Below are 26,752 nucleotides of genomic sequence, written 5' to 3' on the forward strand. Positions count from 1 at the left end.
TTTACAGTACACGGACGCCTGCATTGTTGATTCTGAAGGCGTCTGGCAGATTTGGTACAGCATGGCAACATAAGCTAGCTGAATTCTGATTGGATACAAACTAAAACTAAAAACAACAGCACTGGAAGGAGCATAATATGACATGAAGAGAATATGAATACTTTTAGATATTTAGGGAAAGTAAATAAATAAATAATTATATCTTTAATTATGATCATGATTTCTGGTTATGTTAGGCCAGCAGAGAAGGCCTTGCTGGCCCTGACGGCACACCACTGGGCAAAACATTTAAACAGTCTTGCCTCCGGTGCCTCCCACACTGGTGTACCGATGTGAATGAATGTTTTATGGTGGTCAGAGAGGCTGTTGGCGCGAAGTGGCAGCCACCTATCTGTCAGTCCTGCCGAGGGCAGCGGTGGCTTTAGATGTAGCTTACCACCGCCTCAAAATAATAATGGGCTCTCAATGTAGAGTTTCTTTCGTGTCTAGAAAGGTGCTACGTAATTTCAAGCCATTAAAAAAATTAAGCGATTAATAATGTTTTGTAGTTAATTAATTTACTGTAATTTCCTGACTTTTTTTCCAACGCTTTCAACCCTGCGGCTTATAAAACGGTTTATGGATGTTTCTTCGCTAACGGCCATAATGTTTTGTATTCAACACATAGTTTTCATATCACACCGACAGAGGCACTAAAAAAGTGTGTTGTTGTCTGTGCTACGGCACCAGCTTTAGGACGAGTTCACTCACTGCAGGTGCTGGGGGTAGAAAATGTACTTCCTGTTTTGTTCCTTGAACCGGAAGTATAACCATCAATAGCGTTTCTGCTCAAAAGGATTCTTCAATCATCACTCCAAGCAAGGTTTCTAAGTTTTACAATATAACTAAAACAATTCATATTTCCTAAATTGTCCCATGTGTAATGTCCGTAAAAGTGTTTTCATGCATATTTGTATGTACTATCCCGTAATGTAATCAACCGAGCGTCGTTAGCATTAGCGAATGTGCTAACATGTTTACGGGTATCTTTTGTTAGTATTATTAACTTACAATGGCATTCTTTTTGTATTGTTTCGTAAATTCACCAAAACCTCACTGTGGATTTCTTGAGTTTGTTTAGCTGATTGCTTCTGCAGCTAGTTTGATTGATTGATTGATTGAAACTTTTAATAGTAGATTGTACAGTACAGTACATATTCCGTACAATTGACCACTAAATGGTAACATCCGAATACGTTTTTCAACTTGTTTAAGCCGGGGTCCATGTTAATCAATTCATGGTATACTGAGCCAATGACAATGACTTCTGTTTAGTTTGATCCGCCGTTTTACTGCCGTGTCACAGGCACTGTTTGGAACCAATTAAGGTACGTAAAAAACATTTACAAATATCTCATTTCACAACGTCTATATCAGCGGCTTTTAGTCCGGTGCTGCTAATATATGTAAAAAAAAATGTTTTTCTTAAAATTTGGTAGGTGTGGCTTAAATACTCTATAGCCCAGAAACTATGGCAATTCATTTCTTTTTTTTAACCTCACCTCAAAATGCTAGGAAAAGCCCTCTGCTTGAAGTATTTTCAATTAATGCATTACATTATTTTAGCAGTTCAAAAGATTGTTATATAAATAAAAGAAGTATTTATTAACAGATGCAGTCTTTGTGATTTAGTAAAGAAAAACATCTATATAAAATGTTTAAGTTATAACATCAAAAACAGTAAAACACACTTTTCAGAGCGTTGAACATGATATTAATTAACAGACCTATCAATCACAGTGTTGTAAATTACATCCATCCATCCATCCATCCATTTTCTACCGCTTGTCAGGACTCTTATTTCCTCTTTGTACTCTACTTTTCATAGTCATAGATATGCTGATATCGAGTGCTCATATGGAAGTTATTTTAAACAAGTTTAGTTTGGTGAAGCGCAAATGCTATGCCTTGCTAAAATATTCACTGCTAAAGTTAGCTACGGCTGCAGCGGTTGAGTTGCTTTGGTGGTAAACAAACGTCTTCTGACTATCACTCTACTTTTTAATCACTTAAGTACAATCAAGTACATTTCTGTTTTTTTTTATTTTTATTTTGTATTTTATTTTTTTTAAATTACATTTTTTTTTTTTTTTTTTTAAATGAATCAACTACATTTCTATGGAAGTATTATTGCAGCAAAATTACTTGCAAAAGCGTATCTAAACCTTTGTGTCTGTAATGCTGATCAGTATTATCATAATGCAGGGGTGTCAAACTTGTTTTCATTGAGGGCCACATGGCAGTTATGGCTGCCATCAGAGGGCCGCATGTAACAGCCTATAATGTATGAATTTGCCTCTGGATTTCATGATTAATTATATACATTGTTTTAAGTAGACTGTCAATTTTACAGTAACATTTTTACACTTACAAAATTTCACTGTGCAATATAGTGTTTTTTGTTTGTTTCTTTACAACATTTTATGGTAAATGGAAAAACAGTACCACTGTTTTTTTTTTGTTTTTTTTACGGAAAATAATTTTACTATTAAATTTACATTGTTTTTTTCAACATAAAATTTTTAATGGAAAAACAGTACAAGTTCCTTTATTATTCTGGCATCTTAGCTGCCAGTTTTTCGACCGTAAAAACAAATGTATTGTTTTTCCATTTACAATAATACACCGTTAAAAACACAATTTTACAGTAAAAATATGTCAGCTCAGTCAACATAATTTTAACGCAAATTTCTTTTAGTTTTTTTATAAAAAAAAACTAAAAAACTAAAATAAAAACAATAAAAATTAGGGTTAAAATGTTTTCAATTTACAGTAATATGCTGTAAAGAACACCGTAAAAGGTTTTGTCATTTTTATTAATTTGAATGGGTAGTTTTCTGTAAAGTTAAGCATTTTTATTTAGACAACATTTTTTGGGAAAGTATGATAATATACTGTAATATTTGTTGCAATAATGGATACTATTAAAGTTTAAAAGCCATGCAATTTTAAGCAGTGCATATATTTTTTCTGTCAAAATGAAAAAAATCCCTTACATTTAGCGGGAAAATATGAAGTACTTTATTGACACATATCATTTCCAGGTGTTTGCGGGCAGATACAATGATGTCGCGGGCCAGATCTGGCCCCCGGGCCTTGAGTTTGACTACTGTGTCATAATGTAACACATTCCATGTGTCTGTGTACTATTGTGTGCGTCTGTATCGCATTGTGTGTGTGTGTAATCAGCCCCGCGTGTGCGTGTTTTAAGTTGTCTGTCCGATTATGATTTTTGTGTGGGTAAAAAAAAAAAAAAAAAAAAGGTCAGTCAGTGTTTCACAATGTGTTTGTGTGTAAAACTATGTGTGTCTGTACTAGGATATGTGTGAAACAGGAAACTTTTTACACGTAACTTTTTGCTATGTTTCTGCCTTGAATGTGAATGTGTGTATGAATGGATGAATGTGGAAATAGTGTCAAAGCGCTTTGAGTACCTTAAAGGTAGAAAAGCGCTTTACAAGTATAACCCAAAGAGTTGTGTTTGCGTAATCATATTTGTGTTTGCATGTACCGTATTTTTTGGACCATAAGGCGCACTTAAAATCCTTTCATTTTCTCAAAAATCGACAGTGTGCCTTATAACCCGGTGTGCCTAATGTACTGAATAATTTTGGTTGTGCTTACCGACCTCGAAGACATTTTATTTGGTACATGGTGAAATGATAAGTGTGACAATTTGATGGCAGTCACACATAAGAGATACGTGTAGACTGACTCAAGTAAACAACACCAACATTTTATATTTTCCATTGAGAATATAGAACATTACACACGGCGCTCAAAAATCTATCAAAATATTTTAGTACGACTTTGGTAAGATATGAAGCCTCACTGCTTGAAGGATTGTACTGCGCTTCAACATATGGTGTGTGAATAAGGTAAGACATATGGCGTTTTGTTTCGCAATATCATGCAAAAGCAACTTTTCTTACCTTCTGGTACCTGCTGATCTGTATTTGGGATCTGAATAAGTCCTGAAAATTTGTGCGTCTCCGCCTCTGTAGTCCGTGCCGACACCGTAGTCGATAAGCTTCTTCTTTTTCTCTATCTTCTTGCTATGGGACATTCATCCTCCTCTGTTGCCATTTCTAATATAAAGTAGTGTAAAGTTCTTACTTATATCTGTCAGTAAAATCGCCATGGAAGCGTTAAAACATACCGGTGTAGTGAGTTTACATTATTCACCCAAGGAACTTGAGTTATTAGAGAGTTCGGGTCGTACGTTTTTTCACGGAACACATTTCCGGCCTTGATGTTGCACTAGAGAGCTACGGATGAGGAGATGCTGCTCCGTTATTGATTTAAGTAAAGTCTGAATGTCATTAAAACAGTTAGCTCCATTTTTGACACTTCTTCCACTCCCGTCCTTGCACGCTACACCGCTACAGCAAAGATGACGGAGAAAAGATGCTGTCAGAAAGCGGCTTGAAGATGATCTGTAAAACATAATCTATGCAACATTTTGACCAAAGAACCACCATTACATGTTATGTAGACCACAAGGAAGTGTTTTCCATTTAGAAAAAAATAAAATAATTATGACTTTTTTAATGCGCCCTATTATCCGGTGCGCCTTTTGTATGAAAATAGATCGGACTAGACCCGCATTTTGGTCCAGAAAATACGGTAAGTTATCAGTGCTCTTATGACAAATAGCGATAGGGTGACTGCATGGATAGCACCATGTTTTGAAAGCCTATGAAGGCGTCTGTGCTGTGAAAGAAGATGCCCCAAAGGCAGCTGCAATGACAGGCCCAGGGCTTGTTCCTATCGCCGTGGCGTTTGAAAATTGCAAAAAAGTTGGCCAGAAATGACCCGAGGGCTAAAGTGATTTGTGATATCATCATAGAAATGATGGCAGTGGACAACCAGAGCCTTTATGACCGTTGAAGATACTGGCTTTTGTCCGACCAAATCTACAGGTACACTTTGTCAAATCAACCGTTGTTTGACTCTGTCTTAGGTGTGCACAAACTACAGTTAAATACAAATTTGAGAATAATAGATATATGAATACGTTATTTTTATCGTCTTGAGAAACAGGAAGTTAACAATACGTTCTTGACAAAATATACATGAATATAAAATATATATATATGTTAAAAAAAAATCAAGCATTCCTAATAGCCTAAAATCTATATTTTAATATATATTGATAAGGATGTACACTACCGTTCAAAAGTTTGGGGTCACCCAAACAATTTTTTGGAATAGCCTTAATTTCTTAGAACAAGAATAGACTGTCGAGTTTCAGATGAAAGTTCTCTTTTTCTGGCCATTTCTTCTGAGCCAATGAGCAAACACATTGTACCATTAGAACACTGGAGTGATAGTTGCTGGAAATGGGCCTCTATACACCTATGTAGATATTGCACCAAAAACCAGACATTTGCAGCTAGAATAGTCATTTACCACATTAGCAATGTATAGAGTGTATTTTTTTTTAAGTTAAGACTAGTTTAAAGTGCTTTTCCTTCAAAAATAAGGACATTTCAATGTGACCCCAAACTTTTGAACGGTAGTGTATATAACAAAATATTATTTGGTATACATTATACATTATACAATACCAAGTAGTTACAGGGGCAGCATTGGTCATATCAATGCTGATACCGATCCTTTACATTTTCAATTAACAAACAACACAGGATGGCAGTGTAACAATATCAATTAAATATGTAAACTATTTCCATATTGGCTGTGATTTAAATGCTTCGTTTTTTTTTTGCCTTTAAAGCTCCCCTGTGTGCAGGGACTTATATTTTTGTAAACTGGAACAAAAAAACGACACACTATTTTTGTTAACAACAAACATCAATCTATCAATCGGACAATGTTTATTTATATAGCCCTAAATCACAAGTGTCTCAAAGGGATGACAAACGCCACATTGACATCAAACACAACATAAACTGGAACTATATAATTCAGAATTATCAGTTTACTTTTAATGGACGTTTCCCTTATAAACCCGACACTATTTCCACATTCAACCATTCACACACACATTCACACACTGATGGCGGGAGCTGCCATGCAAGGCCCTAACCACGACCCATCAGGAGCAAGGGTGAAGGGTCTTGCTCAAGGACACAACGGACGTGACTAGGTTGGTAGAAGCTGGGGATTGAACCAGGAACCCTCAGGTTGCTGGCACGGCCACTCTCCCAACCACGTCACGCCGTCCCAATATACTGTATAACAGAAAGCTATCATGTAATTGAAAATAAGCAAAACTGTTGAGTAACAATTTTTAACAACATGCTGATGTTAATGTGTATGGTCATGTGTTATCAATGTTTGGCAATAAAAGTTAAAAAGAGTGTCGTTCTTTGACTTTATTCTGGACGCAACGACAACACAATAGGCTGAAAAACAGTACATTAAATACTTATTTGTAGAGCGTAGAGAGATAAAAAGTATACAATATCTGTTTTCATGCAAATCATAAATAACTGTCCCTTTATTTCAGACAATAATTTGTGCATTTCAAACACAAAGTTTGCTTTCCTGTGGTCAGGGACCCTCCTCTATAAAAACTGACAAATCACAGGTCTGCGGTCTGCGTCGCCAGCAACGTGTGCCTAGGATTTTTGGGAGGTGCATATATATATATATATTTCATATATATATATATATATATATATATATATATATATATATACTGTATATATATGAAATACTTGACTTTTGGTGAATTCTAGCTGTAAATATACTCCTCCCCTCTTAACCAAGCCCCCAACAACGCCCCACGCCCCCCAACCAAATTGTTTTGTAGATGTCGGGAAAAATGGTTTGTCGTGATCACGACATGCGGGAGGCAGGGTGCAGGTAAAAAGGTATCTAACGCTTAAACCAAAAATGAACAAAAGGCGAGTGCCGCTAAGTGCCGCTAAGAAAAGGCAGTGAAGCAAAACGAAACTAAAACTGAACTGGCTGCAAAGTAAACAAGAACAGAATGCTGGACGACAGCAAAGACTTACAGCGTGTGGAGCAGACGGCGTCCACAAAGTACATCCGTACATGACATGACAATCAACAATGTCCCCACAGAGAAGGATTGCGTCCGCACAACTTAAATAGTCTTGATTGCGAAAACAAAGCGGGTGCGGGGGATAGCGTTCAAGGAAGACATGAAACTGCTTCAGGAAAATACCAACAAAAGAGGAAAAGCCACCAAAATAGGAGTACAAGACAAGAACTAAAACACTACACACAGGAAAACACAAAAAAAATCAAAATATGTCACGGCCAGACAAGAGCTACATTGATGCATGGTTGGTTATTGTTGAATTGCGAGAACGACTTTTTATTGTCAATATCGGCTACTGAGTTTAATTTTTTTAATGTTTTCTGCTGGTGGTGCGCCTCAGAATTTTTTCTATGAAAAAAATGTGCCTTAGCTCAGAAAAAGGTTGAAAAACACTTTGTTAAACTACTAATGGTAACATAAGCTCACCGGTGGTGTTCTTGTTATATTTTTTGCTTTGAAAAATTTTACTGTGAGGAAGTTGCAAACGGCACCTTTAAAGTTAAAGTTAAAGTTAAAGTTAAAGTTAAAGTACCAATGATAGTCGCACACACACTAGGTGTGGTGAAATTAACTCTGCATTTGACCCATCCCCTTGTTCCACCCCCTGGGAGGTGAGGGAAGCAGTGAGCAGCAGCGGTGGCCAAGCCCGGGAATAATTTATTGGTGATTTAACCCCCAATTCCAACCCTTGATGCTGAGTGCCAAGCATGGAGGTAATGGGTCAATCAATCAATCAATGTTTATTTATATAACCCTAAATCACAAGTGTCTCAAAGGGCTGTACAAGCCACAACGTCATCCTCGGTACAGAGCCCACATACGGGCAAGGAAAACTCACCCCAGTGGGACGTCAATGTGAATGACTATGAGAAACCTTGGAGAGGACCGCATATGTGGGTAACCCCCCCCCCTCTAGGGGAGACCGAAAGCAATGGATGTCGAGTGGGTCTGACATAATATTGTGAAAGTCCAACACATCAGCGAAAGTCCAGTCCATAGTGGGGCCAGCAGGAACCATCCCGAGCGGAGATGGGTCAGCAGCGTAGAGATGTCCCCAACCGATGGACAGGCTAGCGGTCCACCCCGGGTTGGGAGCAGAGTAGAAAAGAAAAGAAAAGAAACGGCAGATCAACTGGTCTAAAAAGGGAGTCTATTTAAAGGCTAGAGTATACAAATGAGTTTTAAGATGAGACTTAAATGCTTCTACTGAGGTAGCATCTCTAACTTTTACCGGGAGGGCATTCCATAGTATTGGAGCCCGAATAGAAAACGCTCTATAGCCCGCAGACTTTTTTTGGGCTCTGGGAATCACTACTAAGCCGGAGTTCTTTGAACGCAGATTTCTTGCCGGGACATATGGTACAATACAATCGGCAAGATAGGCAGGAGCTTGACCGTGTAGTATTTTATACGTAAGTAGTAAAACCTTAAAGTCGCATCTTAGGTGCACAGGAAGCCAGTGCAAGTGAGCCAGTATAGGCGTAATATGATCAAACTTTCTTGTTTTTGTCAGAAGTCTAGCAGCCGCATTTTGTACCATCTGTAATCTTTTAATGCTAGACATAGGGAGGCCCGAAAATAAAACGTTACAGTAATCGAGACGAGATGTAACGAACGCATGGATAATGGTCCCATTTTTATAGTCTTTGGTATGACTCGGCCGGGCTTTGAACTCACGACCTACCGATCTCAGGGTGGACACTCCAACCACGAGATGAAGTGTTGTTGTGTGTCTTGGGAAGCACAAAGAAAAAGGTATTTGCATGGGAGGGAATACTGTTGGAATTGGGCCGGTTGTTAGCATAAGATTGGAAATAAAAGTTAAAAATAGCGTCACTCCAACCACAAAGCAGGTAACCAGTTTAATATAAATCCATTAGAACAATTACACACTTTAATACTCTCTTTAATGTCTCCTACTGCATGTGCAAAATATACTTTTACATATTTTTCTAACTAAAGACAGCTATGTAAAAAAAAAAGGCTTCACTGCACATTGTTAAAAACATGATCCTTCAGTCAACTACATGGGAGCTGTAGTATAAATCAGGTTGTTTTTCCCAGCTCGAGAGCCTGAGTCCTGCAGTAAAAACTGCCAATATAAACATCTGAACAACGCTGAGCCGGAACATTTGTTCAGTCATCCACATGGTATCTATGACTTCCCTGGATAAAAGTACTAATGTGAGTCTACTTCTTTCACCTGGAGCTCCTGATTCTCTTCTCTTACCACCGTGATCCTGACAGAAAAAGTTTTGCAAAAAAGTCAAGAGAAAAAGTCAGAGAAAAAATCAAGGCAGAGGTCATCCTTTGATGCCAGCTAAAATGAGGTCTATGCTGACATCACCTATGATGACTCAGCAGGCTCCAAATATACTTTGAACTTTCTGACACATTTTTCACATTCTGACCAAACTTTCAGTGATTGAACTTTAAAGTATAGTTATGTAGGGATGTGACTCTATCAAAATATCATGGTACAATATTATCACAGTATTAAGGCGACGGTATGATAATATTGTGGTTTATGTCCCCCCCAAAAAGTCTATTTCGAACATGCATACGATACAATGTAATGCATCACATATTTACAGTTGTTTCATTACAGCAGTGTTTTTCAACCTTTTTTGAGCCAAGGCACATTTTTTGCGTTGAAAAATTGCGGAGGCACACCACCAGGAGAAATCATTAAAAAACGAAACTCAGCTGACAGTAAAAAGTCGTTGTCGCAAGTGTTGGATATGAATTCAAAGCATAACCAAGCATGCATCACTATAGCTCTTGTCTCAAAGTAGGTGTACTGTCACCACCTGTCACACCTGACTTATTTGGAGTTTATTGCTGTTTTCCTGTGTGTAGTGTTTTAGTTCTTGTCTTGCACTCCTATTTTGGTGGCTTTTTCTCTTTTTTTGGTATTTTCCTGTAGCAGTTTCATGTCTTCCTTTCAGCGATATTTCCCACATCTACTTTGTTTTAGCAGTCAAGAATATTTCAGTATGTTTTTATCCTTCTCTGTGGGGACATTGTTGATTGTCATGTCATGTTCGGATGTACTTTGTGGACGCCGTCTTTGCTCCACAGTAAGTCTTTGCTGTCGTCCAGCATTCTGTTTTTGTTTACTTTGTAGCCAGTTCAGTTTTAGTTTCGTTCTGCACAGCCTTCCCTAGGCTTCAATGCCTTTTCTTAGGGGCACTCACCTTTTGTTTATTTTTGGTTTAAGCATTAGACACCTTTTTACCTGCACGCTGCCTCCCGCTGTTTACGACATCTACAAAGCAATTAGCTACCGGCTGCCACCTACTGATATGAAAGAGTATTACATGGTTACTCTGCCGAGCTCTAGACAGCACCGACACTCAAAAACAACACATCATTTGCAGATTATAATTACTGCTTTGCAAAAAATATTTTTAACCCAAATAGGTGAAATGAGATCATCTCCCACGGCACACCAGACCGTATCTCACGGCACTAGTGTGCCGCGGCACAGTGGTTGAAAAACACTGCATTACAGCACGTCCGAAAAGGAGTAGGAAGAAGCAGAGCTTATTCAATCCTACCCCTTTTCATTCCATAGCAATTTTATCCTATGTCCTTGTTCTCTGTAACAGAACAATGAACAAATAAATAATAAATGAATAATATACCATAGTAAGTAAACACATACTGAATACATAAATAATTGTATCTCAAAAGAAAAAAAAATTAAAAGGGTTCAAGATGTTCATCATAATTCTTGTTCTGTGTACTTTGTGAACACTTGTAGTTTGAACAGTCTCTTAAACGGAATCATATTGGTGCTTTGTTGGATTTCTTTGGTTAATCCGTCCCATAGTTGAATTCCACATACAGATATGCTAAAGGTTTTAGGTGTTGTACGTGCATAGAAATGTTTTGAATTAGATTTTCCTCTAAGGTTATTTTTCTCCTCTTTTGTTGAGAAGAATTGTTGAACATTCTTGGGTAGCAGGTTATAGTTTGCTTTGCACACAATTTTAGCTGTTTGCAAATGCACCAAATCGTTCAATTTCAATATTTGTAATTCAATAAATAAAAGGTTTGTATGTTCTCTATATCCAACATAATGTATTATTATAATTGATCTTTTTTGTAACACAGTTAGTGAATGATGCGCACATTTGTAGTTGTTTCCCCATATTTCTACACAATAACTCAGATATGGTAACAATAGTGAGCAGTGAAAAATATGAAGTGATTTTTGGTCCAGAACATATTTTGTTTTATTCATTATTGACATGTTTCTTGCTACTTTATGTTGTATTTTTTTTTATATGAGATACACCAAAAAAATTGTTTTCTTTAACCTTTCAATATCTACTCCGTCTATTTGTAATTGTGTTTGACTTTCTCTTCTACTGTTACCAAATAACATTATTTTAGTTTTACTGAGATTCAATGATTGTCAAACCATCTTTTTAATGTGTTGTTTTCTTTCATTCTTATTTGTATTAGCTTCTGTGTGTTCTCTCAATAACAAAATGCCGTTGTATCATCTGCAAATAATACTAACTTTAAGTCCTTTGTAACTTTACAAATGTCGTTTGTATAGATATTGAACAATTTTGGTGCAAGTAAATAGTGTTTAAATTGAAGTGGCAAGAATGTTTAGGATAAACACAATTACTGTAATTGAACACAAACGAAATGCTATAAATGTTCTAATCATATTTATTACTACAAAAATACATTTTAAGTGCAAAGAATTGTGCAGGAACATCCACTGTTTCAGGCAAATATAAAAAACAACAACTTAGGTACGTGTCTTTAAAGTGACAACATAAACATCCCATAATGTTCACTTTAATGTCTTTCAACTTTTACTTGAGAAGCAATGTCCTCTGTCAGGCTTGTCACTGACAGGTTGGTTATGTTTTAGTTTTTCCTCTGTGTTTGTGTTTTATTTCCTGTCAACGGTCTTATTTTGGTTTTAGTTTCCTGCTTGTCTCCCTGAGCGCTGTTTCCGCTCACCTGCGGCTGATTGGCAGCCTGGCCACACTTGGTGTCAATCAGCCGGCTACTATTTATACCTGCCTCGTCCTTTAGTCAGTGCGAGAGTATTGTATGCTGTGTGCTGGAGACTGTTTGCTGTCTCCAGTTCTCCTTGTTTCCTGGTATCCTTTTTCCTGCTTCCTGCTAGCTGTTTCCAGTTTGCCTGTTTCCGGTTTTCCTGCATTTTATTTTTGACATAAAAGTCATGTTTGCCTGCATCAAGACTGCCATCTCTTCATTTTGGGGTTCATCACCAACACTCCCTGACAGAATACTCCAGTCAAACATGAACCCAGTGGAGATTTCTATGGTGGAGAGGCTTGACAGGATTCTGGTGCTGATGGCCAAATTGAAAACTTTTGCCGCGTTTCAAGCTATTTCCCACCCATCCCTGTCATCTGCGGGCCTATTTGGGGACGTCTTGGATCCGTCCCTTGAGGGGGGGCTATGAGTAGCTGTGCAGATGGAGAGGCACAGCTACTTCTAACCCCAGTGGGCCTGTGGACACTGCCATCAACCCCAGTGGTCCTACAGACACCGTCATCAACCCCGGTGGTCCTGCAGATGCCTTCATCCAACCCGGTGGGCCTGCAGACGCCGCCATCCACCCCGGTGGACCTGCCGAGGCCGCCATAAACCCCAGTGGGCCCTCCAATGCTGAGAGATGAGCCGCCTGCTCCTCTGGCTCCGCCCACGCCGGCAAACGAGCTGCCTGCTCCTCTGGCTATGCCCTTGCCGGCAGGCAAGCTGCCTATTCCTCTGGTACCGCCCACGCCGGCAGGCGAGCTGCCTCCTCTTCTGGCTCCACCCACGCCGGCAAGAGAGCCACCTGCTCCTCTGGCTATGCCCATGCCGGCAGGCGAGCCGCCTGATCCTCTGGCTATACCTACGCCGGCAGACGAGCCTCTGGCTTCGCCCACGTCGGCAATATTGTCTTCCTCATCTCTGGTTCCGCCCACGCCGACCACATTGTCTTCCTCATCTCTGGCTCCTCCCACGGCGACAACATCGTCTTCCTCGTTTCTGGCTCCACCCACACTGACGACATCAGCCTCCTCGTCTCTGGCTTCGCCCACGTCGACGATATCAACATCCTCGTCTCTGGCTTCGCCCACGTCGACGATATCAGCTTCCTCGTTTCTGGCAGGCCGTCCCACTGTGTCACCAGCTTCCACGTCTCTGGCGGGCCGTCCCACTGCGTCGGCAGTTTCCTCGTCTCTGGCGGAACGTCCCACTGCGTCGCCAGCTTCCTCGTCTCCGGCGGGCCGTCCCACGGCTTCGCCAGCGTCTCCAGCATCGTCGGCGCCGCGACCTCAAGCTGGCCTGACGCACGGCCTGCCATCATTAAAAGTGATGTTTTCCTGTATCAAGCCTGCTCTCTGCATATTGGGGTTCGTCACCAACACTCCCTGACAGTCCTCCACAGAGGACATGTTTTATATCAGTTTGGAAAATGCAGTTTCTCAGAAAATTTACCCAACAATATAACTCTTAAGAATGTAAATACCTCACATATTTGGCTTTGCTGGCTTTAAGTATATTTTCTGGATGACAGTTCATGAGGAGGCGTGCAGCTGGGATAGGCTCCAGCCCCTTGGCGCCATCAAGAGAGACAAGCGGTGGAAAAAATGGATGGATGGATTGAGGATTTATCAAGTAATTTTTTTAAAAATTTTTTTTTGGTGATTACCAAAAAAAGGCGACGTGACCGGCTAGCTCTGTGTTGCCTTGGAAACGCTTGAGACAAAAGTGGTGCACTTTGCCTTGCAGAACGCAGGGTTTCACCAAGGTTTGTTTGTCTGTGAGCAACATAACTCCAACAGTTATGGATGGATTTTGATGACGTTTTTCAGTAAACGTCCAAAAAAACAATTTATTTCATCGACGACAAGGACTTCACGTCCTGTTTACGGCGTTCCACGCCTCCCACCTTGCGGCCCGCACTGCCCAGAGGATTCTGGGAGATGTAGTTTATTTGAGACGCTAAAGCGCTAGAAAAAAAACTACACATCAAGTTTTTGCTTACCTTCACGCGTCACGGCGATATCGTGAAGCCTTTGAAACCGAAACACGATTACTATATCTACAATACCATTACCTTTCTGACACTTCAAACAAACAAATTAGCGGATCATTATTTTCCATGTAAAAGTATAATTTTTGATAGAGCCCTAAAGTGATTTTATCAGATTGTGTAGGTGTAACCAATGCAATGCATTTGAATTAGTCCTTTACAGAAGCGTGATTATTAGGGCTGCGAATCTTTGGGTGTCCCACGATTCAATTCAATATCGATTCTTGGGGTCACGATTCAATTCAAAATCGATTTTTTTTCGATTCAACGCGATTCTCGATTCAAAAACGATATTTTCCCGATTCAAAAGGATTCTCTATTCATTCAATACATAGGATTTCAGCAGGATCTACCCCAGTCTGCTGACATGCAAGCAGAGTAGTAGATTTTTGTAAAAAGCTTTTATAATTGTAAAGGACATTGTTTTATCAACTGATTGCAATAATGTAAATTTGTTTCAATTATTAAATGAACCAAAAATATGACTTATTTTATCTTTGTGAAAATATTGGACACAGTGTGTTGTCAAGCTTATGAGATGTGATGCAAGTGTAAGCCACTGTGACACTATTGTTCATTTTTTAATTTTTTTATAAATGTCTAATGATAATGTCAATGAGGGATTTTTAATCACTGCTATGTTGAAATTGTAACTAATATTGATACTGTTGTTGATAATATTCATTTTTGTTTCACTACTTTTGGTTTGTTCTGTGTCGTGTTTGTGTCTCCTCTCAATTGCTCTGTTTATTGCAGTTCTGAGTGTTACTGGGTCGGGTTTGGTTTTGGAATTGGATTGCATTGCTGTGTATTGTTTTTTTGGATTGATTAATTTAAAAAAATAAATAAAAATTAAAACAATTAAAACAAATAAAAAATAAAAAAATCGATTTTTTAAAAATGAGAATCGATTCTGAATCGCACAACGTGAGAATCGCGATTCGAATTCGAATCAATTTTTTCCCACACCCCTAGTTTCTATGCACTGATGTGTGGACACAGGAGGGGTTTACGGAAATACAATAGACCAGCGATTCTCCATCTAGTGCAGTGGTTCTTGACCTGGGTTTGATCGAACCCTAAGGGTTCGGTGAGTCGGACTCAGGGGTTCGGCGGAGGTCAAGACACACCCGACTCATCGTGTAAATAAAAACTTCTCCCTATCGGCGTATTACGGATACGGCAACAGCAGAAGTCAGACTGATTTGCAGGTGTGTAATTTGTTGTGAGTTTATGCACTGTGTTGGTTTTGTTCTTTAAACAAGGTGATGTTCATGCACGGTTCATTTTGTGCACCAGTAAAAAAACATGGTAACACTTTAGTATGGGGAACATATTCACCATTAATTAGTTGCTTATTAACATGCAAATTAGTAACATATTGGCTTTTAACAAGTCATTATTAAGTACTTATTAATGCCTTATTCGGCATGGCCTTATTATAACCCTAACCCTCTAACCCAGGGGTCGGCAACCTTTACCACTCAAAGAGCCATTTTGGCAAGTTTCACAAATTAAAGAAAGTAATGGGAGCCACAAAATTGTTTTTTAAGTTTAAAATGAAAAACACCGCATACAAAGCTTTTAATGCTTTGTGCTATGTTAACCAGGTCTTTAATGTGGAAATTTGATGTTAGTGCAGCCCGCGAGTTTTGAATGAATGGCGCTTGATAGCGTCATACTTGCCAACCCTCTCATTTTTCCCGGGAGACTCCCGAATATCAGAGCGTGATGACACTGCATTTGGCGCCCTCAACAGTCTGCCCTAACAGTGTACCTGCTCGACCACACGTAGAATGTAATTTCAGCTTGCTCACGTAAGTGACAGCAAGGCGTACTACCTCAGCAGCCACACATCTTACACTGACGGTACCAATACCCAGAATCCCATGCAGCCCTAACTCTTCCGCTCAACCAACGCACGGAGAGGTGGTGGGGGGGGGGGGATTTGTTGATGTGTGGGGGGATTTGGTGGTAGCGGGGGTGTATAATGTAGACCGGAAGAGTTAGGGCTGCATGGGATTCTGGGTAATGGTTGTGTTGTGTTATGTTGTGTTACGGTGGGATGTTCTCCAGAAATGTGTTTTTCATTCTTTTTTGGTGTGGGTTCACAGTGTGGCGCATATTTGTAACGTAACAATGTTAAAGTTGTTTGATACGGCTACCGTCAGTGTAAGCTGTGTGGCTGATGAGTAAGTATGCTTTGCTGTCTCCTGTGTGTGCAAGTAATAACAACATGCAACATGTGGCTGGACTGGCACGCTGTATGTAAGTGCTATAGAGGACAATTACTGCAGTGCAATTAGGGCACGCCCTTTATTTAGTAATTAGAGTACAAATAGGATTATTTTTTCCCTGGGAGTAATCTATGAGAGACACTGAGATCCATAAATCTCCTGGGAAAATCGGGGGGGTCGGCATGTATGTAGCTGAGCCGCATCAGAGTGGTCAAGGAGCTGTCAAGGAGCCGCATGCGGCTCCGGAGCCGCGGGTTGCCGACCCCTGCTCTAACCCAACCCAAACCCTAACCCTAACCAAATAACTCCAAGTTAACTTTGTTACTTAGAATATGTTCCCCTAGTGACCAAAAAACTCTAAATTAAGTCTTTGTTATTTAGAATTTGTTCCCCATACTAAAGTGTTACCAAAAACATATAACTCTGTCTTGAATTTGAAAAAAAAACAAAACATTTTATTTTTCACTAAAGAAGGGTTTGGTGAATGCGCATATGAAACTGCTGGGGTTCGGTACCTCCAACAAGGTTAAGAACCACTGATGTAGTGGTATGCCAAATAATCTCTTTATAAAGTACAGTGTTTTATTTTCCAATTTTAAAACACATGTTTGCTGTTCAAAAGTATTAATTATGTTTGTTAAATCAAACCTCTGCTTTGTTTTTAATGAATACTTAGGCCTACTAAGCGACTGTATTTTAATGTCGGTCATTATGTTGGTACAGAGCCCAGATTTTTGGTTAAAAAAGTTTGCAAAACCAGTGAAATGTGGGATATTGACACAAGAGCAGAGAAGTACAAATTGATGCCCTACGGTGCATAAACTATCTCTAGTTGGTTGTTTGACATGGAGACAATTGAGGCCGATCGTTAACGTATTACCCCTTCTTCACCTCTCTTTACACATGTGTACTTTTGCACAAGTGTGACTTAAACACGCCTGCAATAGCCCACTGATTATTCGCCCCCCCTACTCGAGCGAGTCGGAGCCGATTTGCAGGCTTGTATCAGTGGGGAATTCTGAGCGCTCCATCACATCCTACGTGACGAGGAGGCCTTTCTGCCGGAGCACTTAAAGAGGAGGCAGGGAGGACGAGATGGAGAAAGTCCAGCGTCATGTGGAGCACATCGAAAATGCAGTTAAAGAGCCGGAGGAAAACACGAGTGGCGCCGCCGGGGAGACTTCAGCCACGGCTGAGGTATGACGCTAATGACCGTAATGGTCTGTGAAGAGAACTGTCTGAAAAAGTAGCTTCAAACACTGATTAATTGCAGTCCACTCGAAATGGATGGATTCATTTTTCACGGGGCGACTTGCACTCTTGGAGGGAGCTCATGTCAAATTATTGATTTTTCAAAAAGTCTTTGTCAGCTCTCCACCAATTTACAAGACATTCTTCGATGTTTCATTGTCGCTATGTTTTCGGTTATACACTTAACTTATACTGCTTGCGGTAGCGGAGGTCAAAGGTCTTTCTTAACATTCCTGACACAATCCCTGGTGGAGTAATGGTGTTCGCTTTTTTCTTTCATCGCAGAGGCCAGAGGGCATGGCTTCGATTTCCGGCCAGGGTTATGTCAGGAAGGGCATGTCAGAGAAGAGCCGAAACTATTTTGTAGTTTCTGCTCTTGTAAATGGAATGTGAAAACAATTGCTGCTAAAGTCATCTCATGAAGGATGTTCTCCAATGCAACACAGCCATGTGGCAGCTAGTGTTTCTTCTTTCGCAAAACAAAATGTGAATTAATAATAGCTGAATGTGATGCAGTTATTTTAAAAAAAATATATATTAGCATGCCTGCTCCTGGCTTGTCCTCGGTGTGTATACACACACCATAATAATACTCGTATGTTTAATGCGCCGACAATCCATCAAGCGGTGCGGCTTCATAGCTTACCAAAGTCGTACTAAAACATTTTGATAGATATTTGAGGGCCGTGTGTAATGTTCTATATTCTCAATGGAAAGTAAACAATTTTGGTGTTGTTTACTTGAGTCATATTGCCATCATAGTGCAGTCTACACGTATCTCTTATGTTTGACTGCCATCTACTGGTCACACTTATCATTATACCATGTACCAAATAAAATTGTTTTGAGGTCGGTAAGCAAAATCAGAATTATTCCGTACATTAGGTGCACCGGGTTTTAAGGCGCACTATCGAGTTTTGAGAAAAAAATAATTATTTTAAATGCGCCTTATAGTACTTGATGATGACACTTAAGATACTAATAAATGCAGTCTATTTGCCATAAGTGACTTGATTATTTACGCTGATCCCTTCACAGTGTGAAGCCGCTTCAATAAGTTGAAAATAATCAAGTCACTTATGGCAAATAGACTGCATTTATTAGTATCTTAAGTGTCATCATCAAGTACTATAAGGCGCATTCAAAATAATTGTTTTTTTCTCAAAACTCGATAGTGCGCCTTAAAACCCGGTGCACCTAATGTACGGAATAATTCTGATTTTGCTTACCGACCTCGAAGCAATTTTATTTGGTACATGGTATAATGATAAGTGTGACCAGTAGATGGCAGTCAAACATAAGAGATACGTGTAGACTGCACTATGATGGCAATATGACTCAAGTAAACAACACCAAAATTGTATACTTTCCATTTGTATAAAATTGTATACATTCCATTTATTGAAGCGGCTTCACACTGTGAAGGGATCAGCGTTTGTGATTGGCATTAGAAGGCATTAATTGGCAATGGCGATCATATACTTTTTCGCAAATCAGTCGATACTGATCAGCGGTTGATTGATCAGCACATCCCTAATAAATATAAATACAATTGATCTATTTATTTATGTAAGAATTTCTTAACTAACCTGCCAATTTATAAAAAATCTTTAGCAACCGTAGAGTATATGAATCACATGTCTGTAATTTTTCATATAGAATAGATTATCAAAGCTGTGCAACTTAAAACATCTTTACAGCATTCACACACATAATATTTTAGGGATATTTTAGGCAATAAAGCTATTTTACACTAATTTACATCACAGTCTGGGAACGGAACTCGTTTGTAACTCAAAGACTACATGTACTAGATTTATGTGACCTCTACTTTTCTCTACTCTAACATTTTAGTATTACTGAATTTCAAAGCTTTCCTCTGTAAAGGAAAAAAAATAATTACCAAGATTTGACAATTCAACTGAGACTTCCTCTAAAACTTGTACATCTGTGGCCGCGCTAAAAACTGCTAGAGTGGCAGAATCAAGGCTTTAGCCTCTGGGCAGCAGAGTGATCTCCGAGCTGCTTTGTAGAAATATTCTCTCTATTTAACTTATACACTGAAGGCACAAACAATGAATTTTTCAGTTCTGAGATGTTGGTTAAATCAGGGTTTTTTAAACCTTTTGATCTCAGGGCCCAACTTTTCCACTACAGAAGGGCTGAATTTGTCACAATGCTGTGCAACGCAGTAGAGACGAACCCAACAGTGAGTAAAACAGTTATTTTCCTGAGGAAATGTACTCACAAAAGTAATACAAACAGGAGGTAACAAAAGGCCACAGTGCGCAAAAGAGAAAAAATATGTACCGTGAAAAAAAAAAAAAAAATACTATATACAAAAATAAACTCAACTTGGGTTGGAGTTGCAAGACATGCAAACTACAAAAACAACACTAAGCTGGATGGCACTGGGAATGGCCAAGATAGCAAGTAGCAAAATACTCGAAGCATAGAAATCATCTAGCGTGGAAAGCCGAGGAGTGGAATCGCCGAGTGCCTTCCAGTTGTTAAGGTGCTGCTTAAGTAGCACCAGGGAAAATTGGAAGCTGCTGTGCACGTCTCACAACTACACCCACACAAGGTGAACACAGGAACTCGCAAGGAGTGACAGAATTAGTAATCTTACTCTTGATTTTAATCATATTCAATAATTATATCCAAGCTACTTACGGTTTAACATGATAAACCTTGTCAAATGATATGAAACCATTTGTTCATCACAAAGATTATAATCAAAACTTAGGTCAGGCTGATTACAAAAATAAATGCTAATCAATTATACTCATAAAAACTGATGAAAATACAATTACACAGTGCTAAAATGAATGAATTAATAATATATAATATAGTCGAGGTTATTGTGGTTTATTCGTTATACAGTGCTCAATACCGGGGTAGAGCGGAATATACGTTAGGTCAGGAGGAAACACAGAGGCTATTTCATCCCTACAAGCCTTCGCAGGGAAACCTGCGGAACAGGCTTGTAGGGATGAAATTGCCTCTGTGTTTTTTCCTGACTTAACGTATAATAAATAATATGTTTTTTTAAAATAAACTGTCAATAAAATTTAAGTGCAAATGAAAATACAGCTTCACCACTTTAGTTATATTTGTTGCGCTTAAGAAACTCCTCCATAACTTTAGCTCCAGACTTCTTCTGTTTGTTTGATATTGTCATTACTGCCACAAGTGGTGGAAAAGTGTATTACAACTGAGTACCACTAAGGCCCATATGGACCACAGCTGAGAAACATTTTTTTGGCGGCCTTCTTAGGGCAAGCTCGCGGCCCAGCAATGGGCCCAGGCCCTATGGTTAAGAAAAACACTATGTTAAACTACTTTGTTGCCACCATCGTTCTCATGCTTTACCCAACATGATTTAAACAAAAATGAGTACATTGACGTAAACTTTTTTTCCATCACAATTTGACATGTAAGGCACGAATGGGACTTCTCCTTTAATTATCGCCTAAGGTATGTGTTCATTTTGCCCTGATGACTAATGCCTTGCTATTGGCATTTGTGCTGCTGTCACACGCTTGTTTGATTCCCATCTCATTTTATAACCCGACGATGGCATTTGTGCTTGAGGAAATAATAAGAAGTGCATTGTGCAAAATGTGTGTGCAGGTGGATGACGCTGCGGAATTTGACGTAGGTGCTTTCAGCTGCAAATACGTGGCTCCCTTACAGTGTATCACATGGCGAAAGATGTTCAAGTCTCTGAAATCAGGTGATCCTTTCTTTTTGTGCTCCATTACACGCAGATTATATTCGGGCGGAATACTGCGAGGGAGTTAATTGCTGCAGAGAAAAAGGCTGTCACAACATAAAGGGGGAGATGGACGACGCTAATGAAGATATTGTTCCGCTGATTGGCTATGATTCCAATCTACAAAGTCATTACAGAAAATGTATTATCACAGTAAACTAATGGATTGTTTCACCTGAAAGGTCCATTCGCCATTAACGTTCGAAGTCACGACGGCGAACCGCAGCATTTTTTTAATCTCCAAAGACAAAACGGCGTCGTCTCTCACGGCATATTTGCCAACCTTGAGACCTCCGATTTCGGGAGGTGGGGGGGTTGGGGGGCGTGGTCGGGGGCGTGGTTAAGAGGGGAGGAGTATATTTACAGCTAGAATTCACCAAGTCAAGTATTTCATATATATATATATATATACACTACCGTTCAAAAGATTGGGGTCACATTAAAATGTCCTTATTTTTTGAAGGAAAAGCACTGTACTTTTCAATGAAGATAACTTTAAACTAGTCTTAACTTTAAAGAAATACACTCTATACATTGCTAATGTGGTAAATGACTATTCTAGCTGCAAATGTCTGGTTTTTGGTGCAATATCTACATAGGTGCATAGAGGCCCATTTCCAGCAACTATCACTCCAGTGTTCTAATGGTACAATGTGTTTGCTCATTGGCTCAGAAGGCTAATTGATGATTAGAAAACCCTTGTGCAATCATGTTCACACATCTGAAAACAGTTTAGCTCGTTACAGAAGCTACAAAACTGACCTTCCTTTGAGCAGATTGAGTTTCTGGAGCATCACATTTGTGGGGTCAATGATCTGCCGTTTCTTTTCTTTTCTTTTCTACTCTGCTCCGGGGTGGACCGCTAGCCTGTTCATCGGATGGGGACATCTCTGCGCTGCTGACCCGTCTCCGCTCGGGATGGTTCCTGCTGGCCCCACCATGGACTGGACTTTCGCTGATGTGTTGGACTTTCACAATATTATGTCAGACCCACTCGACATCCATAGCTTTCGGTCTCCCCTAGAGGGGGGGGGGGTTACCCACATATGCGGTCCTCTCCAAGGTTTCTCATAGTCATTCACATTGACGTCCCACTGGGGTGAGTTTTCCTTGCCCGTATGTGGGCTCTGTACCGAGGATGTCGTTGTGGCTTGTACAGCCCTTTGAGACGCTTGTGATTTAGGGCTATATAAATAAACATTGATTGATTGATTGAATTAAACGCTCAAAATGGCCAGAAAAAGAGAACTTTCATCTGAAACTCGACAGTCTATTCTTGTTCTTATATATATATATATATATTTATATATATATATATATATATATATATATATATATATATATATATATATATATATATATATATATATATATATATATATATATATATATATATATATATATATATATATATATATATATATCCTGACAATATGCAAACAAAACTGTGTTTAGATAATTGATACTTCAAACTTGCATAAATAAATATTAGGAATATAACATAACTTGGCTTCTGAGAGCTTCAAAATGTAATGAATAAAATGCTAAACTTGTTGATAAACAAGCAATTATTTTAATAATTAAACATGGTCATTTTAAATGAACTATTATGATCATTTAAAATTAATTATTTCAAATATGTTTATTTTAATGTATAATTCTATGGCTGGATGTAATAAGGAGTCAGAAAAAATACAAATACAAATACAATTAATTTTGATGTTTTTAGCAAAATATAGTAAAAATGTATTTAGGTTTTTTTTGTTTATTGTTAATAAATATATTTATTTTTAGGTAAGATAAACAAAATAATACTGTAACAAACAGTTCAGGGTGTCCCAAGTTACCGGAGTGTGTTAGGTAAAGAGGAGATGTTTTGTCCCTCCAGAGTTGCCGTAGGGCTGTGACGTAAGGTGTGTGTGGTTGTGGAAGAAGGTGTGTGAAGTTTACATTAAAGAAGCGATGGCTACCGAACCTGCTCTAATGTCTCCCGTTTATTATTTTCTTATATAAGTACACTGTATGGGCGAACCCAGGACACTCGGCTACAATACAATTTATCTCTAGTCTGGATGATTACGTTCTTGTCACCCTGTCGTCCTCTCGTCTCTTCCCCGAGGATGGCTCCATGAGCTGGGCAAACGCCTGGAGATGCCCTACGTCAACAACACGGTCGGCGGCCCGTCGGTGCGCAGCTCGTACATCGCCGCCCTCTACTTCACCCTCAGCAGCCTGACCAGCGTCGGCTTCGGCAACGTGCGCGCCAACACGGACGCCGAGAAGATCTTCTCCATCTGCACCATGCTCATTGGCGGTATGCCGGACGCCTCGTATGGAATAACGTGATTGGGCAGGCACGCTGTTTATATCGTGGGAAAGCGGACGTGAAAATGCTGTCCTCACTCAGGTCCGCATGGAGCTGGAGGGGGCGTGGCCTCCAGCTCTGGCTGAAAATCGGGAGATTTTCGGGAGAATATTTGTCCCGGGAGGTTTTCGGGAGAGACGCTGAATTTCGGGAGTCTCCCGTAAAAATTCGGGGGGGTTGGCAAGTATGTCTCACGGGGACAAGCACTTCCTCCTGTGCGTTAACGTCCTCGCCGCTCAGGGCTTCCAATCAGGCCAACACAACCGCGAGGTGCAAGTTGGCCCCAAGCCCAAGTGGGATCTCGGCGTGGCCTCCGTCGACAGCCCCAAAAACGGCTACTTGTCACTGCGACTACGAGACAAAAGCGAGCGCTTGGTAGGCTCGCAGCCATGAGCGACACTGCAGCCCAATTCAACGCCTAAGAGGATTGGAAATTTCCTAGATTATGAGGAGAGATGGGTGTCTTTCTTCAGTGCTGATTATATGAGCCTGCTCTACTCTTTCACCCATGGACCATTGTTTAAACAATAGTGATGAGAGGCCATGGCCTATCAAGCTCCTCCACTACAGAATCGGAATCTGAATCAGAAATACCGTATTTTTCGGACTATAAATCACAGTTTTTTTCATAGTTAAGCCGGGGGTGCGACTTATACTCAGGAGCGATTTATGTGGGAAATTATTAACACATTACCGTAAAATATCAAATAATATTATTTAGCTCATTCACGTAAGAGACTAGACGTATAAGATTTCATGGGATTTAGCGATTAGGAGTGACAGATTGTTTGGTAAACGTATAGCATGTTCTATATGTTATAGTTATTTGAATGACTCTTACCATAATATGTTACGTTAACATACCAGGCATGTTTTCAGTTGGTTATTTATGCGTCATAAAACGTACACTTATTCAGCCTGTTGTTCACTATTCTTTATTTATTTTAAATTGCCTTTCAAATGTCTATTCTTGGTGTTGGGTTTTATCAAATACATTTCCCCCCAAAAATGTGACTTATACTCCAGTGCGACTTATATATGTTTTTTTCCTTCTTTATTATGCATTTTCGGCCGGTGCGATTTATACTCCGGAGCAATTTATACTCTGAAAAATACGGTACTTTAATAATCCCAGAGGGGAAATTAAGATTTTCAAGATCAGACAAACATTACAGGGAGACAGAACAGGATCGCTGACGGGTCTGCCAACTTCCAGCGCCCCTTACAAAAAAAGGTCAGAAACAGGTAAACGTCTAAGCCTGGGCCCCTGGAGAGGGGGTCCAGACTGAGGCCAATGGGAAAAAACCTCAGAACCATAGCACACATAAGCATGTGTGTAAGAGGGAAACATCAAACATCAAAGAACACAAAGGACATAAAATACATTAAAAGAGCAGAGCTGACGCAACCAGACATTTCTACATACGCTGCAAAAAGTCAGTGTTCAAAAACAATTAAAAACAAAAAACAATTAGGGGTATTTTATTTGAACTAAGCAAAATTATCTGGCAATAGAACGAGAAAATTTGTCTTGTCAAGACTTTCCAAAACAAGTAAAATTAGCTAACTTAATTGAACCCCAAAATACCTTTAAAATAAGTATATTTTTACTAATAACAAGGGCACTTTTATTAGTAGAAATAAAAAATATGAGACCTTTTCGCTCAATATCAAGGTTCAAGGTTCAAGGTTCAACTTTATTGTCCCCGCGGGGAAATTTGTCTTGGGCACAGTGCATCATTGCTTTCTTAAAATACACAAAAACAACAGAACAAAAACACAAGCGCAGACACAACCACAACCAGACAACTAACATTTAAACATCAGAACATGGAGCTTGATAGACATAGGTGGCACTTTGATGTAGGCATAAAATCTACAGTATGGAGATAAAGATAAAGTGCCAGTGTGCATTGCACTAGAGCTCATAGATAAAGTGCTATGTGCTAAAGTGCTTAGTTCTAAAGTGCTATGTGCTAAAAAAGTGCTAACCTATGTATTAACATTCTATTGCACCTTGTTGGTCAGCTTAATGGAGGCTGGGACAAATGATAATTTAAGGCGGTTCGATTTGCATAGTGGGACCCGGAGTCTTCTCCCTGATGGCAGGGTTCTATATTCAGGGAAGAGTGGGTGTTGTGAGTTGGAAATAATTTTCTTAGCTTTTTTCCTAACTGCCTGCTCATAGATGCTCTGTATAGGCTCATATTCTTTCCTCCCTACGATTTTCATCGCCGTTTTATGCATGCCGGCCAGTTTGCTTTTTAGCTTAATGGTTAGGTTGCCAAACCATGAGGTGATCCCGTATCTAATGATGCTCTCTACAATGGCACGGTAGAAAATCATCATGATGTGGGTGCTGACGCCGTACAATCTTAATCTTCGCAAAAAATATAGCCTCTGTTGCAGTCTATTGCACAGTTTGTCAATATGTGTCTTCCAGCAGAGAAGATTATCAATATGAATCCCTAAATATTTATATGAGGATACCTGGGTGATTTCCTGATTTTTGATGACCACTGGCTCATGGTCAGTCACTTTCCTCGGATCCAAAACCATTTCCTGTGTCTTGGTCACATTTAGAATAAGATGGTTGGTATCACACCACCTAATAAATAGGTCTATCTCGTCTTGGTACACAGAGGGGTCCGTATCCTTGTGTAGAAGGCTTAGGAGCACGGTATCGTCCGCAAATTTCACCATATAATTGTTAGGGTGCACAGTCCTACAATCATTGGTGTACAATGTAAACAGTGTTGGTGATACAACGCAACCCTGTGGGATGCCTGTGTTGCAGTGTTTGGTGTCTGACAGTGTTCTGTTGACCTTCACTTGCTGTGTTCTGTTTGTTAAAAAAGAGTGGAACCATTTGATCAAGGTGGAGTTTACACCCATGTCTTTGAGCTTCTCCAAGAGTATGTGAATTTGCACTGTATTAAAAGCTGAGCTGAAATCAACAAATACAATT

At 39.5% G+C, this 26,752-nt stretch overlaps 1 protein-coding gene across 1 annotated transcript in view; it reads left to right on the top strand.

Annotated features, from left to right (window-relative positions):
* Positions 1 to 24,315, top strand: part of trim105 (tripartite motif containing 105) — a 66,814-nt gene extending 42,499 nt beyond the window's left edge. Inside the window, 5 exon segments of the mRNA XM_062046058.1 lie at positions 17,371 to 17,478; positions 17,480 to 17,590; positions 21,278 to 21,383; positions 21,606 to 21,688; positions 23,989 to 24,315. Coding sequence (XP_061902042.1) covers positions 17,371 to 17,478; positions 17,480 to 17,590; positions 21,278 to 21,383; positions 21,606 to 21,688; positions 23,989 to 24,315 — 735 coding nt within the window.
* Positions 24,316 to 26,752: the final 2,437 nt, after the last annotated feature.

Source organism: Entelurus aequoreus, linkage group LG04 (genome assembly GCF_033978785.1).
Source record: "Entelurus aequoreus isolate RoL-2023_Sb linkage group LG04, RoL_Eaeq_v1.1, whole genome shotgun sequence".
Classification (NCBI taxonomy): domain Eukaryota; kingdom Metazoa; phylum Chordata; class Actinopteri; order Syngnathiformes; family Syngnathidae; genus Entelurus; species Entelurus aequoreus.